At 29.1% G+C, this 19,820-nt stretch overlaps 1 protein-coding gene across 3 annotated transcripts in view; it reads right to left on the reverse strand.

Moving 5' to 3' along the window:
- Positions 1 to 19,820, reverse strand: part of PIGU (phosphatidylinositol glycan anchor biosynthesis class U) — a 125,660-nt gene that overhangs the window by 80,078 nt on the left and 25,762 nt on the right. For 2 of the 3 annotated variants that reach the window (XM_051979158.1, XM_051979157.1), the window contains exon 4: positions 238 to 300. The exons of the other annotated variant lie outside the window; for it this stretch is intronic. In XM_051979158.1, coding sequence (XP_051835118.1) covers positions 238 to 300 — 63 coding nt within the window. The remainder of the gene's footprint in view (positions 1 to 237; positions 301 to 19,820) is intronic. 3 annotated transcript variants of the gene reach the window in all.

Genomic DNA, 19,820 nt, shown 5'->3' on the forward strand with positions numbered 1-19,820 from the left:
AATACTTTCATTTCTTATAGCACTGTAATATTCCACCACAATTTTAAAGCACAATTTGTGCAGTTAATTCCCCAACTGATGGATATAACTGCAAATTCCAGTTTTCTGCCACCATAAAGAAAGATGCTATAATTTTGATGATAGAGGATTCTTTTTACATGTATCCCTTTCACACCAAAAGAAGAAAGAACAGATAATAAATTCCCAAAAGGAACAACTCAGCTACTAACTACTTACCACCACTTTGTTGTAGTCTTGGATTGCAAAATACAGTGCAACAGCAGTAAGTGCATCAGTTATCTAAAGAAAGTAAAGAAAATATTACAAAATGAGTCCAAGTCAGAATGGGAATAGGAAAGGTCTAAGGCTAGAGGGATATAGCCTTCTCATATGGTCTTGCTGATTTGAGCAAAAAATTCACAAAACCATGTAGAACTATCATCTCCCTCTTGCCCTGAGTCCAAAAAAAAAATCAATTCATAGAAGTCAGTGGATAATTCATTTTAAAATAATACTAGGTAAAAAAGAATATTTGGGTCCAACTCAATCCTGCTTCTGAACCATTTCAAATCCACAAGAGAAAGCTGCAATTCCAGGACTTCAACAAGATCCTTTTCAAATAAGTCTCTTAGAGGAATCTAAATCAAAATGAACTTCATAAGTTTCCACTGGCCCAGGTACACACTACAAAAATGAACAAGTAAATCAAGTGAACCAAATCCTCTTAATGTATAAACTTACAACAACATTAAGGTCAACAACAGGTTTTTTGTTATTATTGTTGTTTAATATAAACAACTTCTTCTTCTTCTCTCTCTCTCTTTTTTTTTTTTTTTTTTTTTTTTTTTGGTCAAGGCAATTGGCTTGCCTAAGAGAGTTGCCCAGGGTCACACAGCTAGGAAGTGTTAGGTGTCTGAGACCAGATTTGAACTCAGGTCCTCTGGACTTTAGGGCTGGTGCTCTATCCACTGTGCTACCTAATGTAGTTAATATAAACTTCTTAAACATAGGGATTATTTTTTGTCTTTATATTCCTAATCTAATTATATTATCTTATATATAGTCAGCACTTTATAAATATTTGTCAAACCAAATAGTTTTCTACACATCTAACTAGCTTTTCAACCCCTTTTTTCCTGTGTCTAGCAGAATTACATAAAATATATATGTGGAACACAGAATAAATCCAAAACTGGTTTCACAATTCAAGGATTCCCAAAGCAAGATGATATAGGTTCTATTTCCAACTAGACAATGCTCTGGATAAATAAATAAATGTCTAGACAGCAGAAGAAGGTAAGTGAGATTCTCATGGCATGTTGATCTAATCTCATCACAGCTGGATAATCTGAGTTTGGTTTTAGATGCCACATTTTAGAGGGTAACATTAAAAAGTAGAATTTGTCCAAAAGAGTAATTCGAGCAGGGAAAAGATTCAAACTGTATTATACGTTAATCAATTAATGAATTGGAGCTGTTTAAACCTTGAAGGAGAAATTTAATATGGAATATAATTAATATCTAGAGACTTATAACATGCAAGATGGATTAGTTTTATTCTGCTTGACTCCAGAAAGTAGAATGAGAAAAAATGTGTTAGAAATGACAAGGAAGCAAATAAATATCAGCTTGATAAAAGGAAGAACTTCTTTTTTTTTTTTAATAACTTTTTATTGAATGAACCCATGCCAGGGTAATTTTTTTACAGCATTATCCCTTTCACTCACTTCTGTTCCGATTTTTTCCCTCCCTCCCTCCACCCTCCACCCCCAGATGGCAAGCAGTCCTTTACATGTTGAATAGGTTACAGTATATCCTAGATACAATATACATGAGCAGAACCAAACAGTTTTCTTGTTGCACAGGGAGAATTGGATTCAGAAGGTATAAATAACCCGGGAAGAAAAACAAAAATGCAAGCAATTTATATTCATTTCCCAGAGTTCTTTCTTTGGATGGAGCTGCTTCTGTCCATCCTTGATCAATTGAAACTGAATTAGCTCTCTTTATCAAAGAGATCCACTTCCATCAGAATGCATAATGATCTCCTGGTTCTGCTCATTTCACTTAGCATCAGTTCATGTAAGTCTTGCCAGTCCTCTCTGTTTTTATCCTGCTGGTCATTCCTTACAGAATTTTAATATTCCATAACATTCATATACCACAATTTACTCAACCATTCTCCAACTGATGGGCATCCATTCATTTTCCAGCTTCTAGCCACTACAAACAGGGCTGCCACAAACATTTTGGCACATACAGGTCCCTTTCCCTTCTTTAGTATCTCTTCGGGGTATAAGCCCAGTAGAAATACTGCTGGATCAAAGGGTATGCACAGTTTGATAACTTTTTGAGCATAGGTTCCAAATTGCTCTCCAGAATGGCTGGATGTGTTCACAATTCCACCAACAATGTATCAGTATCCCTATTTTCCCACATCCCCTCCAACATTCCGCATTATCTCTCCCTGTCATTCTAGCCAATCTGACAGGTGTGTAGTGGTATCTCAGAGTTGTCTTAATTTGCATTTCTCTGATTAATAATGATTTGGAGCATATTTTCATATGTCTATAAATAGTTTCAATTTCTTCATCTGAGAATTGTCTGTTCATATCCTTTGACCATTTATCAATTGGAGAATAGCTTGATTTCTTATAAATTAGAGCCAATTCTGTATATATTTTGGAAATGAGGCCTTTATCAGAACCTTTGACTGTAAAAATGTTTTCCCAGTTTATTGTTTCCCTTCTAATCTTGTCTGCATTTGTTTTGTTTACACAAAAACTTTTCAATTTCATATAATCAAAATTTTCTATTTGTGGTCAATAGTGATCTCTAGTTCTTCTTTGGTCATAAATTCCTCCTTCTTCCACAGGTCTGACAGGTAAACTATCTTATGCTCTTCCAATTTATTTATAATCTCATTCTTTATGCCTAGGTCATGAACCCATTTTGACCTTATCTTGGTGTTCGGTGTTAAGTGTGGATCAATGCCTAGTTTCTGCCATAATAATTTCCAATTTTCCCAGCAATTTTTGTCAAATAATGCATTCTTATCCCAAAAACTGGGGTCTTTGGGTTTGTCAAACACTATATTATTAAAGTTATTGGCTGTTTTGTCCTTTGAACCTAATCTATTCCATTGATCAACTAGTCTATTTCTTAGCCAATACCAGATGGTTTTAGTAACTGCTGCTTTATAATATAATTTTAGATCTGGTACAGCTAGGCCACCTTCATTTGATTTTTTTTTCATTAATTCCCTTGAAATTCTTGACCTTTTGTTTTTCCATATGAACTTTGTTGTTATTTTTTCTAGGTCATCAAAGTAGTTTTTTGGGAGTCTGATTGGTATAGCGCTAAATAAGTAGATTAGTTTAGGTAGTATTGTCATCTTTATTATATTTGCTCGCCCAATCCAAGAGCATTTAATATTTTTCCAGTTGGTTAGATCAGACTTAATTTGTGTGGAAAGTGTTTTGTAGTTTTGCTCATAAAGTTTCTGATTTTCCCTTGGCAGATAGATTCCTAAATATTTTATACAATCAGTAGTTACTTTAAATGGAATTTCTTTTTGTAACTCTAACTGTTGGGTTTTGTTAGTGATATATAAGAATGCTGATGACTTATGTGGGTTTATTTTGTATCCTGCAACTTTGCTGAAGGTGTGGATTGTTTCTAATAACTTTTTAGTAGAGTCTCTGGGGTTCTCTAAGTATACCATCATATCATCAGCAAAGAGTGATAATTTGGTTTCCTCATTGCCTATTCTTATTCCTTTAATCTCTTTCTCAACTCTTATTGCCAAAGCTAGCATTTCTAATACAATATTAAATAGTAATGGTGATAGTGGGCAACCTTGTTTCACTCCTGATCTTATTGGGAATGGTTGCAGTTTGTCCCCATTACATATGATGCTTACTGCTGGTTTTAAATAGATGCTACTGATTATTTTAAGGAAAGGTCCATTTATTCCTATACTCTCAAGAGTTTTTAATAGGAATGGATGTTGGATTTTATCAAATGCTTTTTCTGCATCTATTGAGATGATCATATGGTTTTTCTTGATTTGATTATTAATATGGCCAATCATACTGATAGTTTTCCTAATATTGAACCAACCCTGCATTCCTGGTATAAATCCTACTTGATCGTGGTGTATTATTCTGGGCATGATTTGCTGTAGTCTTTTTGCTAATATCTTATTTAAGATTTTAGCATCAATATTCATTAGGGAGATTGGTCTATAATTTTCTTTTTCTGTTTTCAACCTACCTGGTTTAGGTATCAGCACCATATCTGTGTCATAAAAGGAGTTTGGTAGGACTCCTTCAATCCCTATTTTTTCAAATAGTTTATAAAGCATTGGGGCTAATTGTTCTTTGAATGTTTGGTAGAATTCACATGTGAATCCATCTGGTCCCGGGGATTTTTTTTTTAGGGAGTTGATTGATAGCTTGTTCTATTTCTTTTTCTGAAATGGGACTATTTAAGCAATTTACTTCCTCCTCTGATAATCTGGGAAGCCTATATTTTTGGAGGTAGTCATCCATTTCGCTTAGGTTATCAAATTTATTGGCATAAAGTTGGGCAAAGTAACCTCTTATTATTTCTTTAATTTCCTCTTCATCAGTGGAAAGTTCTCCCTTTTCATTTTTAAGACTACTAATTTGATTTCCCTCTCTCCTTTTTCTAATCAGATTTACCAAAGGTTTATCAATTTTATTGGTTTTTTCATAAAACCAACTCTTAGTTTTATTTATTAATTCAATAGTTTTTTTTTTACTTTCTATATTATTAATTTCTCCTTTTAATTTTAGAATTTCAAGTTTAGTAATTGATTGGGGGTTTTTAATTTGGTCTTTTTCTAGCTTTTTAAGTTGCAGGCCCAATTCATTGATCTTCTCTTTCTCTATTTTATTCAAGTAAGCCTCTAAGGATATAAAATTTCCCCTTATTACCGCTTTGGCTGCATCCCATAAATTTTGGTATGATGTCTCACTGTTGTCATTATCTTGAGTGAAATTATTAATTGTGTCTATAATTTGCTGTTTCACCCAATCATTCTTTAAGATGAGATTATTTAGTTTCCAATTACTTTTTGGTCTATTTACACCTAACTTTTTGTTGAATGTAGTTTTTATTGCATTGTGATCTGAAAAGAAAGCATTTACTATTTCTGCCTTCCTGCATTTAATTTTGAGGTCTTTATGTCCTAATATATGGTCAATTTTTGTGTAGGTTCCATGAACTGCTGAGAAGAAAGTATACTCCTTTCTGTCACCATTCAGTTTTCTCCAGAGATCTATCATACCTAATTTTTCTAATATTCTATTTACCTCTTTAATTTCTTTCTTATTTGTTTTATGATTTGATTTATCTAAATCTGAGAGTGCAAGATTGAGATCTCCCACTATTATAGTTTTGCTGTCTATTTCTTCTCGCAACTCTCTTAACTTCTCCTTTAGGAAGTTAGATGCTATACCACTTGGTGCATATATGTTTAATACTGATATTGCTTCATTGTCTATAGTACCCTTTAGCAAGATATAGTTTCCTTCCTTATCTCTTTTAATTAGATCAATCTTTGCTTTTGCTTGATCTGAGATAAGGATGGCTACCCCTGCTTTTTTGACTTCACCTGAAGCATAATAGATTCTGCTCCAGCCTTTTACCTTTACTCTGTATGTATCTCCCTGTTTTAAATGTGTTTCCTGTAAACAACAGATTGTAGGGTTCTGACTTTTGATCCAGTCTGCTATCCACCTCCTCTTTATGGGAGAGTTCATCCCATTCACATTTATGGTTAAAATTACTAATTCTGTATTTCCTGCCATCCTAATATCCCCAGATTATACTTTTCTTTTTCTTGCCCTCCTTCCCTTCTTCCCTAGTATTAAACTTATTGTTCCCACTTACATCACGCAGCTCTCCCTCTTTAGTATCCCTCCCTCCTCCCTTTGAATCCCTTCCCCTTTCTTGTACCCTTCCCTTATTACTCTTTTTCCTTCTCCCTTTTCCTCTCCCACTTTTTAATGAAGTGAGAGAAGAATCTCTGTAAAACAAATATGTCAATTATTTCCTCTTTGAGCCAACTCTGATGAGAGTAGGATTCACACAATGTTCCTCCCCCTCTCTAAGTTCCCTCATATATGATAGGTTTCCTTTGCCTCATCATAGCATGTAGTTTCCCTCTTTTTATCTCCCCTCTTCCCTTTTTCTGACACTATCCCCTTTCCATTTCTACTTCCCTTTTTTATGTTATATCGGTAAAATCAAATTATACATATGGTTTTTATGTATATCCACAACAGAAATACAGTTCTCAAGAGTTCCTTTTACCTTTTTTTATTTCTCTTGAGTCCTGTTGTTGGAGATCAAATTTTTTGTTTAAGTCTGGTTTTTTTCCTTAGAAACAGATGGAATTCCTCTATTTCATTAAATGTCCATCTTCTTCCATGGAAAAAAATACTCAGCTTAGCTGAGTAGTTTATTCTTGGCTGCATTCCAAGCTCTTTTGCCTTTCGGAAAATCTATTCCAGGCCCTTCGATCCTTTAATGTTGAGGCAGCCAGATCTTGCGTGACCTTTAGTGTGGTATCTCAGTATTTGAACTGTTTTTTCCTGGCTGCTTGTAAAATTTTTTCTTTAGTTTGAAAATTCTGAAGTTTGGCCACAATATTCCTCGGAGTCTTTATTTTAGGGTCTTTTTCAGAAGGTATTCGATGAATTCTTTCAATGCCTATTTTACCTTCTGGTTCTATTACTTCTGGGCAGTTCTCTTTGATGATTTCCTGTAAAATAGTATCTAGGCTCTTTTTTTCATCATAATTTTCAGGTAGTCCAATGATCCTCGGTTATCTCTCCTAGATCTATTTTCCAGGTCTGTTGTTTTCCAAGTAAGTATTTGACTTTTTTTTTCCCAATCTTTCATTTTTTTGGCTTTGCTTGACTGATTCTTGATGTCTCAATGAATCAGTCATTTCTATTTGTTCAGTTCTGATTTTTAGTGAGTTATTTTCTTCATTAGCTTTTTTTACTTCTTTTTGTATATGTCCAATTGAGTTGTTTTGCTCTATGGAATTTTTTTCCATTTCACTAATTTTTTTTTTTTTTAGTGAGTTATTTTCTTTTTCCAATTCGCAAATTCTGTTTCCCTGCACTTCTTGGGAGTTTTTTATCTTTTCCAATTCACATTTTAGGAAGTTGTTGCTCTCTTGCATAGCTTCTCTTTCCTTTCCCCATTTTTCTTCTAGTTCTCTTTTAAGGTTTTTAATAGTCTCTTCTAGGAGAGCCTTTTGTATTGGAGACCAACAATTGTCTGGAGACTGTCTGCTATTAGTCTCTTCAGGGTTGAAAAGCTGTTCTCTTTCTGTATAGAAACTATCAATCGTTCTTTTGATTTTTTTACTCATTTTGTTAAAGCCTGTAAGGTCTGCCTTCAGAGCCAGGAGGTTACCAGCTTCCTCTGCAGAGCAGTGAAAGGTGTATGGACGGGTAGCTGTCCTGCCAGCTGGCTACAAAAAGCAGCGAGGTACTGGAGTGCTCTGGGAAAGAGTTCCCCACCCGGGAGTAACTCAGGCCTGCAGGACTGGACTGGGAAAGTGCTGGGCAAAGAACCCCCACTGTGTGGGATAACAACTGCCCTGGGGCTAGACACTGAGCAGTGAGAGTTTCACTTCCCAAGCCAAATCCCGCCCTGGGGCTGTGGGTATTAGCAGTTGAGCAGTGAATGGATTTGCAGGGACCAGAAGTGTCTGCCCTAGAAGCACAATCTGCTAGGGAAGTTCTATTGCCCCAGGCCGAGCCAATTAGAGGCTGCCCAAGCTGTGCCCCAGTGCCGTGCAGATTTGTAACTGCCCCCGCAAAAGCCCCGAACTGCAGGATGTGGCTGCAGGGCTGCATTAAAGTCTGCCTGAGTCACTTCCGGGTTTGAGGGGTTACAGCCAGATCTCGTTAGGTTCTGGCGTTTTTTAGAGGACCCTCTGTTTTAGGCTTTAATTTCTCTGCCAGTTTACTGCTTTGTAGTCAAGGCAGAGCAGTTAGCCTATAGCAGAGTGGTCCCTATAACTTCTCTAGCCACAGAGATCACCCCAGCCCCTGGTCTGCTCAGGATGCTAGTCTCTCGCTGCCTGTGCTAGTCTGTTCCTGGCCCCTCAGGACAAACCTTTCCTGGCGATCTTCCAGATTGACTTTGGCTGGTAAATTGTAGTGCTTCTAATCTTCATGAATTTAAGCAGTGAAGAGCTATTTTTGAGGCTGGATTAAATAGTTGGTTATGAGGGGAATGAGAGGAGCTTAGAGAGTCGTGTGTGCCTTGTCCTCCATCTTGGCTCCACCCCCAGAAGTCAAAAGGGTTTTATTTTCAAAACATAGGCATAGATATGCATATAGATTTCAACATTCACTCTTGCAAAATCTTGTATTCCATTTTTCTCCTTCCCTTCCCCCTACCCTCTGTCCTAGATAATAAGTAATCCAATATATGGTAAACATGTGCAATTCTTTTATAAATATTTCCACAATTATCATGCTGCACAAGAAAAATCAAATCAAAAAAGGAAAAAAAAAGATAAAGAAAAGATAAAGGAAAAAAGAGATAGAAAAAATGCAATAAAAAACAATAACAAAAGTGAAAATACAATGTTGTGATCCACAGTTCCCACAGTCCTCTCTCTGGGAACAGATGGCTTTGTCCACCACAAGACCACTGGAACTGACGCTAATTACCTTGTTGTTAAAAAGAGCCACATCAGTCAGAATAGATTGTCATATAATCTTGTTGTTGCTGTATACCCTATTCTCTTGGTTCTACTCACTTCTCTTAGCATCAGTTCATGTAAATCTATCCAGGCCTTTCTGAAATCATCCTGCTGACTGTTTCTTTTAGAACAATGATATTCCATGACTTTTATATAACATTCACCCATTCTCCAACTGATGTGCATCTACTTAATTACAGCAAAATGGGTTGCTACAAACATTTTTTTTTTGCACTGGTGGGACCTTTTTCCTTTCTATGATCTCTTTGGGATACAGGCCCAATAGAGACTGCTGAATGAAAGGGTATGCACAGTTTTATAACCTTTGGTCATAGTTCCATATCGTTCTCCAGAATGGTTGGATCAGTTCACAAGTTGACCAACAATGTATTAATATTCCAGTTTTCCCACATTCCCTACAACATTCCTCCTTTTTTGTCATCTTAGTCAACCTGAGAAGTATGTAGTGATATCTCAGAATTGTCTCAATTTGCATTTTTCTGACCAATAGTGATTTAGAACATTTTTTCTTATGAGTAGAAATGATTTTAATTTCTTCATCTGAAAGTTGTCCATTCAAATCCCTTGACAATTTATCAATTGGAGAATGGCTTGTATTCTTATAAATTTGAGCCAATTTTTAAATATATTTTACAAATGAAGCCTTTATCAGAACCCTTGTATGGATAATGTTTTCCCATTTTACTGTTTCCCTTCAATCTAGTCTGCATTGGTTTTGTTTGTACAAAAACTTTTTAACAATATAATTCAAAATTATCCATTTTGCATTCCATAATATACCCTAACTCTTTGCCTACAATTTCCTTCTTGTTCCATAGATTTGAGAGGTACGCTTTCCTTTGTCCTTCTAATTTGTTTAAAGTATCACTCTTTATGTCTAAATCATGAACCCATTTTGATCTTAACTTTGTAGAGGGTATTAGTTTTGAGTCGATTCTTTATTTTTACCACACTAATTTCCAATTTTCCCAGCAATTTTTGTCAAATAGTAAGTTCTTATCCCAGAAGCTGAGGTCTTTGAATTTATCTGAGAGGTATTCATCAGTTGGTTGGCCTCCTCCTGTTTATACCTGGTTATTTTTTAAGCCCCAACAGGCAATATGCTTTATTATTCTACTTCTCTGGTCCTTAAATTAATACTTAAAAATTAGAAAAATGAAACCTAAGAAATAGGAGGCTGCTACCCACAAGGAAATCAAAGAATGTCATCAGGGAGGGAGATTTTAGATTTGAAAAGGAACTCTATGGACTCTGCTCCCTTTCCCTTCACTGGTTCCTTTAAGTGTTATTTTCCTCCAAAAGAATGTAAGCTCCTTGAGGACAAGGACTAGCTATGTAATAGGGGTGGAGATCCACATTCTGTAACTCGTGTAACACCCAATTAACGGGGAATCCAGGGAAAGACTAGCACTTCAGGACTGGAAATAAAACACTGCCTCTATAATTTGAAAAATGTGTCTATTAATCTAGATACCCATTCATGAAAGAATCCTGAAAGGAAGGAGGAAAGGAAAGAAGGAAGGAAGAGAAGGATGAGAAGGAAGGAAAGAAGGAAAAGAAAAGAAAATCAAAGAACTAGAATTAAAACCTGCTGGGATTTTCATAAAATAAGGAGTGGATAAAACCTACAAAAGGTCTAAAAATCCAGCAATTAAAAAAAAAAAAAAAAAAAAAAAAAAAAAAAAAAAAAAAAAAAAAAAAAAAAAAAAAAAAAAAAAAAAAAAAAAAAAAAAAAAAAAAAAAAAAAAAAAAAAAAAAAAAAAAAAAAAAAAAAAAAAAAAAAAAAAAAAAAAAAAAAAAAAAAAAAAAAAAAAAAAAAAAAAAAAAAAAAAAAAAAAAAAAAAAAAAAAAAAAAAAAAAAAAAAAAAAAAAAAAAAAAAAAAAAAAAAAAAAAAAAAAAAAAAAAAAAAAAAAAAAAAAAAAAAAAAAAAAAAAAAAAAAAAAAAAAAAAAAAAAAAAAAAAAAAAAAAAAAAAAAAAAAAAAAAAAAAAAAAAAAAAAAAAAAAAAAAAAAAAAAAAAAAAAAAAAAAAAAAAAAAAAAAAAAAAAAAAAAAAAAAAAAAAAAAAAAAAAAAAAAAAAAAAAAAAAAAAAAAAAAAAAAAAAAAAAAAAAAAAAAAAAAAAAAAAAAAAAAAAAAAAAAAAAAAAAAAAAAAAAAAAAAAAAAAAAAAAAAAAAAAAAAAAAAAAAAAAAAAAAAAAAAAAAAAAAAAAAAAAAAAAAAAAAAAAAAAAAAAAAAAAAAAAAAAAAAAAAAAAAAAAAAAAAAAAAAAAAAAAAAAAAAAAAAAAAAAAAAAAAAAAAAAAAAAAAAAAAAAAAAAAAAAAAAAAAAAAAAAAAAAAAAAAAAAAAAAAAAAAAAAAAAAAAAAAAAAAAAAAAAAAAAAAAAAAAAAAAAAAAAAAAAAAAAAAAAAAAAAAAAAAAAAAAAAAAAAAAAAAAAAAAAAAAAAAAAAAAAAAAAAAAAAAAAAAAAAAAAAAAAAAAAAAAAAAAAAAAAAAAAAAAAAAAAAAAAAAAAAAAAAAAAAAAAAAAAAAAAAAAAAAAAAAAAAAAAAAAAAAAAAAAAAAAAAAAAAAAAAAAAAAAAAAAAAAAAAAAAAAAAAAAAAAAAAAAAAAAAAAAAAAAAAAAAAAAAAAAAAAAAAAAAAAAAAAAAAAAAAAAAAAAAAAAAAAAAAAAAAAAAAAAAAAAAAAAAAAAAAAAAAAAAAAAAAAAAAAAAAAAAAAAAAAAAAAAAAAAAAAAAAAAAAAAAAAAAAAAAAAAAAAAAAAAAAAAAAAAAAAAAAAAAAAAAAAAAAAAAAAAAAAAAAAAAAAAAAAAAAAAAAAAAAAAAAAAAAAAAAAAAAAAAAAAAAAAAAAAAAAAAAAAAAAAAAAAAAAAAAAAAAAAAAAAAAAAAAAAAAAAAAAAAAAAAAAAAAAAAAAAAAAAAAAAAAAAAAAAAAAAAAAAAAAAAAAAAAAAAAAAAAAAAAAAAAAAAAAAAAAAAAAAAAAAAAAAAAAAAAAAAAAAAAAAAAAAAAAAAAAAAAAAAAAAAAAAAAAAAAAAAAAAAAAAAAAAAAAAAAAAAAAAAAAAAAAAAAAAAAAAAAAAAAAAAAAAAAAAATTTGACCCCAATTACACATAAAACAATTTTTAAGATTCATTTTTAAAATTTTGAGTTCCAAATTCTCTCCTTCCCTCCCTCCAAACTTCTCATTGAGAAAGCAAATTTGACATGTTACATATATGAAATCATGCAAAACATATTTCTATATTAATCATATTATAAAAGAAAACAAAAAAGCAAGAAAATAAAGAAACTTCGTGCCTTTTTTAAAAAGTATCTTCAATCTACATTCAGAACCATCAATTCTTTCACTGTAGATAACATTTTTTCATCATAAATCCTTCAGAATTGTCTTAGATCATTGTATTGCTGAGTCATTCACAGTTGATCATTGTTCAATATTGCTATTACTATATATGATGTTCTACTGGTTCTGCTCATTTCACTTTGCATAAATTCCTACAAGTCTTTTCAGATTAGAGCATCCTACACATGATTGCTTATAGCACAATAGTATTTTACCACAATAACATACCACAACTTCTTAAGTCATTTCCCACTCGATGGGCACTCTTCAATTTCTAATACTTTGCCACAACAAAAAGAGCTGCCATTAATATTTTTGTATATATGGTTTCTTTTCCTTTTCTTTTATCTCTGAGTACAGAACCAGTAGTGATATTGTTGGATCAAAGGTATGTACAGTTGCACAGTACACACTGGACATATTTCCAAATTGTTCTCCAGAATGGCTGAATCAGTTCACAACTCCTTCACTAATGTATTATTGTCTTAATTTTCCCACATCTCTAATATTTGTAATTTTCCTTTTCTGTCATATTAGCCAATCTGATAGGATATGAGGTGGAAGTAATTTCCATTTCTCTAATCAATAGCGATTTAGGGCATTTTTTCATATGGCTTTAGACAGCTTTGATTACTTCCTCTGAAAATTGTCTATTAATATTCTTTCACTATTTATGAATTGGGAACAGTTCTTATTTTTACAAATTTGACTCAGTTCTCTATATAACTGAAAAAGCAGGCTTTTATGTGAGGAATCAACCATAAAGATTTTTTTCAGTTATGATTATTGTCTATTTCCCTCCATCCTGTTTTTTCCCATTTATTCTACTCTCTCTCTTTTACCTTGTCCATCCTTAATAGTTTTGCTTCTAACTACCATCTTCTCCAATCTGCTCTTCTTTAGGTAGAGACCAGAAGGGCAAATTGTTGCAGATATCCTTCATGAAGTAATCAAATGCTAATTATATTAAAAGTTTTACCAGTGAAACCAATTAGCAACTATCATTCTTTGATTACATACAAAAGTAAACAATATTAAAAAGGAAAAGTACTGAATCAAAACTTGCTATTCTACATAAAGTACATTTTAATAAATTTGTAATAAAGTCAAAATAAGTGTGGTTGCCTATAGTTTGATCAATAAGTTAACAATGAAAATCACAGAAAGGTACAAGAATCTGCATGAGTGCTGGAGAAAGACAGAACCAGTTACTGGGATATTCACAGTAACAGGAGGATATATATATATATATATATATATATATATATATATATATATATATATATATATATATATATATATATATATATATATATATATATATATATATATATATATATATATATATATATATATATATATATATATATATATATATATATATATATATATATATATATATATATATATATATATATATATATATATATATATATATATATATATATATATATATATATATATATATATATATATATATATATATATATATATATATATATATATATATATATATATATATATATATATATATATATATATATATATATATATATATATATATATATATATATATATATATATATATATATATATATATATATATATATATATATATATATATATATATATATATATATATATATATATATATATATATATATATATATATATATATATATATATATATATATATATATATATATATATATATATATATATATATATATATATATATATATATATATATATATATATATATATATATATATATATATATATATATATATATATATATATATATATATATATATATATATATATATATATATATATATATATATATATATATATATATATATATATATATATATATATATATATATATATATATATATATATATATATATATATATATATATATATATATATATATATATATATATATATATATATATATATATATATATATATATATATATATATATATATATATATATATATATATATATATATATATATATATATATATATATATATATATATATATATATATATATATATATATATATATATATATATATATATATATATATATATATATATATATATATATATATATATATATATATATATATATATATATATATATATATATATATATATATATATATATATATATATATATATATATATATATATATATATATATATATATATATATATATATATATATATATATATATATATATATATATATATATATATATATATATATATATATATATATATATATATATATATATATATATATATATATATATATATATATATATATATATATATATATATATATATATATATATATATATATATATATATATATATATATATATATATATATATATATATATATATATATATATATATATATATATATATATATATATATATATATATATATATATATATATATATATATATATATATATATATATATATATATATATATATATATATATATATATATATATATATATATATATATATATATATATATATATATATATATATATATATATATATATATATATATATATATATATATATATATATATATATATATATATATATATATATATATATATATATATATATATATATATATATATATATATATATATATATATATATATATATATATATATATATATATATATATATATATATATATATATATATATATATATATATATATATATATATATATATATATATATATATATATATATATATATATATATATATATATATATATATATATATATATATATATATATATATATATATATATATATATATATATATATATATATATATATATGAAAAATGTGTCTATTAATCTAGATACCCATTCATGAAAGAATCCTGAAAGGAAGGAGGAAAGGAAAGAAGGAAGGAAGAGAAGGATGAGAAGGAAGGAAAGAAGGAAAAGAAAAGAAAATCAAAGAACTAGAATTAAAACCTGCTGGGATTTTCATAAAATAAGGAGTGGATAAAACCTACAAAAGGTCTAAAAATCCAGCAATTAAAAAAAAAAAAACAGTTCAGTATACTTAGTTCCATCCACTTTTAAAAACCAATTTTGTCAGAGCAAATCACTAGCAAGAACTGTTTTAGAAACACCAGAAAAGATTTTCTCTCCAATTTATGAAGAACAAAAACTAATATAATCCACATTCAGGTTATAAGAAATATTAGGAATAGTGCTGATAAGAACACTACTAAAAATGCTGTTGATAACCACACACTGGTAGTAAATTGTGATGTAGATAATATTTTGAGGTATTGTGGAGTAAAGGAGAAAGCACCAGATTTCATGATATTCTAGATTAGACCTGGAAGAGACTATAAAGTCTATCTATCTAATCCCAGAGCATCTGGCAATCTGAAAAGTTTATGGATCCCTTCTAAGAAAAATATCACTCATTTATATATATGTGTGTGTGCATATATATACATATACACACATTTATTTAATACTTTGACCCCAATTACACATAAAACAATTTTTAAGATTCATTTTTAAAATTTTGAGTTCCAAATTCTCTCCTTCCCTCCCTCCAAACTTCTCATTGAGAAAGCAAATTTGACATGTTACATATATGAAATCATGCAAAACATATTTCTATATTAATCATATTATAAAAGAAAACAAAAAAGCAAGAAAATAAAGAAACTTCGTGCCTTTTTTAAAAAGTATCTTCAATCTACATTCAGAACCATCAATTCTTTCACTGTAGATAACATTTTTTCATCATAAATCCTTCAGAATTGTCTTAGATCATTGTATTGCTGAGTCATTCACAGTTGATCATTGTTCAATATTGCTATTACTATATATGATGTTCTACTGGTTCTGCTCATTTCACTTTGCATAAATTCCTACAAGTCTTTTCAGATTAGAGCATCCTACACATGATTGCTTATAGCACAATAGTATTTTACCACAATAACATACCACAACTTCTTAAGTCATTTCCCACTCGATGGGCACTCTTCAATTTCTAATACTTTGCCACAACAAAAAGAGCTGCCATTAATATTTTTGTATATATGGTTTCTTTTCCTTTTCTTTTATCTCTGAGTACAGAACCAGTAGTGATATTGTTGGATCAAAGGTATGTACAGTTGCACAGTACACACTGGACATATTTCCAAATTGTTCTCCAGAATGGCTGAATCAGTTCACAACTCCTTCACTAATGTATTATTGTCTTAATTTTCCCACATCTCTAATATTTGTAATTTTCCTTTTCTGTCATATTAGCCAATCTGATAGGATATGAGGTGGAAGTAATTTCCATTTCTCTAATCAATAGCGATTTAGGGCATTTTTTCATATGGCTTTAGACAGCTTTGATTACTTCCTCTGAAAATTGTCTATTAATATTCTTTCACTATTTATGAATTGGGAACAGTTCTTATTTTTACAAATTTGACTCAGTTCTCTATATAACTGAAAAAGCAGGCTTTTATGTGAGGAATCAACCATAAAGATTTTTTTCAGTTATGATTATTGTCTATTTCCCTCCATCCTGTTTTTTCCCATTTATTCTACTCTCTCTCTTTTACCTTGTCCATCCTTAATAGTTTTGCTTCTAACTACCATCTTCTCCAATCTGCTCTTCTTTCCATCAAATCCTCCTTTCTTTTTTTCTCTTTCCCCCTACTTTCCTGTAGAATAAGATAAGATTTTTATATCTAATTGATTTATTCTCTTTGAGCCAATTCCAATGACAGTAAGATTCAAAAGTTTCCCCTCAATCTCTCCCAGGTTCCCCTCCAATATAAAAGTTTGCTTGTGCCTATTTTATGTGAGATAATAGGGTAAATTATCTATCTTTCTCTTTCCCCTTCTTCCAGTGCATTCCTCTTTCTCACTCTTAATTTTATTTTTTTAGATATCAACCCAACATATTTCATTCACACCCATGCCTTCTCTCTATGTGTATGCTTTCTTACTGCCCTAATAATGAGAAAGTTCTTAAAAGTTAACAAGCATCACTTTCCTATGTAGGAATGTAAATAGCTTAAACTTACTGAATCCCTTATAATTGCTCTTTCCTGATTACTTTTTTATACATCTCTTAAGCCATGTGTTTAATTGCCAGATTTTTCTATTCATTTCGGATCTTTTCATAAGGGATGCTTGAAAGCTTTCTATTTCATTAAATATCCATTTTTTTTCCCTTGAAGAATTATACTCAGTTTTGCTGGGTAAATAATTCTTGGTTGTAATCCTAGTTCCTTTGCCTTCCAGGATATCATGTTCCAAGCCCTTCAATCCTTTAATATAGAAGTGGCTAACTCCTGTTTCATCCTAATTGTGGCATCATGATATTTGAATTGTTTCTTTCTGGCTGCTTTTAATATTTTCTCTTTGATTTTAGAGCTCTAGAATTTAGCTATCATCTATATGGAAGTTTTCATTTTGAGATCTTTTAGGAGGTAATCAGTGAATTCTTTCCATTTCTAGTTTGGTCTCCCCCCACAACCCTGGCCCTCCCCACTTCAAGAATATCAGAGCAGTTTTCCTTGATAATTTTTCAAAGATGATGTATAGGCTCTTTTTTTGTTCATGGCTTTTCAGGTAGCCCAATAATTCTTAAATTATCTCTTCTCAATCTATTTTCCAGGTCAATTGTTTTTCCAATGAGATATTTCACATTTTCTTCTATTTTTTTTTCATTCTTTGGATATTTTTAAATTGTATTTTGATATCTCAAGGAGTCATTAGCTTCCACTTGCCATTCTGAGTTGTAAGGAATTATTTTCTTTAGTGAGCTTTTGTGCCTCCTTTTTAAAGAAGTTCTTCTCTTTAGGGAATCTTTGTAAATCTTTTTCCATTTGGCTAATTCTGTTTTTAAGGGAGATATTTTCTTCAGTGTTTTTTTCTACCTTCTTTTCCAAGATACTGACTTATTTTTTTCATAATTTTCTTGCATCACTCTCATTTTTTCCTCTATTTCTATTACTTGATTTGTAAAATCCTTTTTGAACTCTTTTATGTCCTAACACTAAATCATATTTTTCTTAGAGGCATTGGGTGTAGCAGTTTTGACTCTTCTGTCTTCTGAATTTGTGTTTTGATCTTCCATGTTACCATAGTAACTTTTTATGGTCAGGTTCTCTTTTTGTTGCTTGCTCATTTTTTCTTGATTTTTAATTTTATATGTTAAAATTGGAGAGGCTTCTGAAGTGGAGAGGCACTATACCAAGAATCAGATTTTTTATGCAGCTGTTTTTAGAGCTAGTTTTGGAGGAGTGGGATGGTGGTGAGAGAAATCTGTAAATTTTCAGTTCTTTCATGGAAAGATCTAAGGAGAGGTAAATTTACTTCTCTCCTAGCCCTGTGTTCTGATTTGTGAGTGTTTATAAGCATTCTTTTTCTCCCTGGAATTGTGACCAGAGTCTCCATTCCTCTGTGGCCACAAGCTCTGGTGTGCTGGTACCTCTCCTTGTCCTGAAATTGCAAACAAGCCTATGACTCAGATCCAAGAATAGGCAATGCAACAGAATACTGCTCTGTCACCAAGGGAAACCCTGGAATCTCCATATGACCATATCCTAGTTCTTACATTCTGTGGGCTGAGAGCTACAGAAGCCTCAGCTGCTGAACTGACAAGAGTTCACTATATAACTGAGATATGAGACCTTTATCCAAAATACTCTACATAAAATTTTTTTCCACAATTTCTGCTTTCCTTCTAATCTTGGCTACATTGGTATTATTTGTACAACACTTTTTTTATCATATCAATCATCATCGTATTCTTTATCTCTATCACAGATTTATAATAAATCTATTTTTTAAAAAGTCATTTTATAAAGTTTGTAGAATCTATCAGAACTTTTCGTGATTGTAATAGTTTATATATAGCCTCAGATTCTGAGGCTCAGATTCTGATACATGTTAATTTTAGAACTATTATAGTATCATAGAAATAATGATTATTTTCCAAAATTTCTAACTAAATAGATGGGAAGAAGTATAGCAGGATGAAAAGGACACTTAGTATTCAGTCATAGATTTCATCCCTCTTCTGATGGTTGATTGAACTGGCCTTAAGTAAGCTATTTAACTGACCCTTAATAAAAGGGTATCTCTGTAAAATGGGATATCTACCACAGGGATGTGTTATACATGGATTAAGTGAGATATGTACAGGGAAGTAGTTTGCAAGCAATAAAATGCTATTTAGACATTGAAATACTTTAAAGGAAATGAATTCTTTTTTTTTAATATTTTATTTTATTTTATTTTATAATAACTTTATATTGACAGAATCCATGCCAGGGTAATTTTTTTACAACATTATCCCTTGCACTCGCTTCTGTTCCAATTTTTCCCCTCCCTCCCTCCACCCCCTCCCCTAGATGGCAAGCAGTCCTATAGATGTTAAATATGTTGCAGTATATCCTAGATACAATATATGTGTACAGAACCGAGCAGTTCTCTTGTTGCACAGGGAGAATTGGATTCAGAAGGTAAAAAAACAACTCGGAAAGAAAAACAAAAATGCAAATAGTTCACATTCGTTTCCCAGTGTTCTTTCTTTGGGTGTAGCTGCTTCTGTCCATCATTTATCAATTGAAATTGAGTCTTTGTCAAAGAAATCCACTAAGGAAATG

The sequence above is a fragment of the Antechinus flavipes genome, chromosome 2 (assembly GCF_016432865.1).
Source record: "Antechinus flavipes isolate AdamAnt ecotype Samford, QLD, Australia chromosome 2, AdamAnt_v2, whole genome shotgun sequence".
Taxonomy (NCBI): Eukaryota; Metazoa; Chordata; class Mammalia; order Dasyuromorphia; family Dasyuridae; genus Antechinus; species Antechinus flavipes.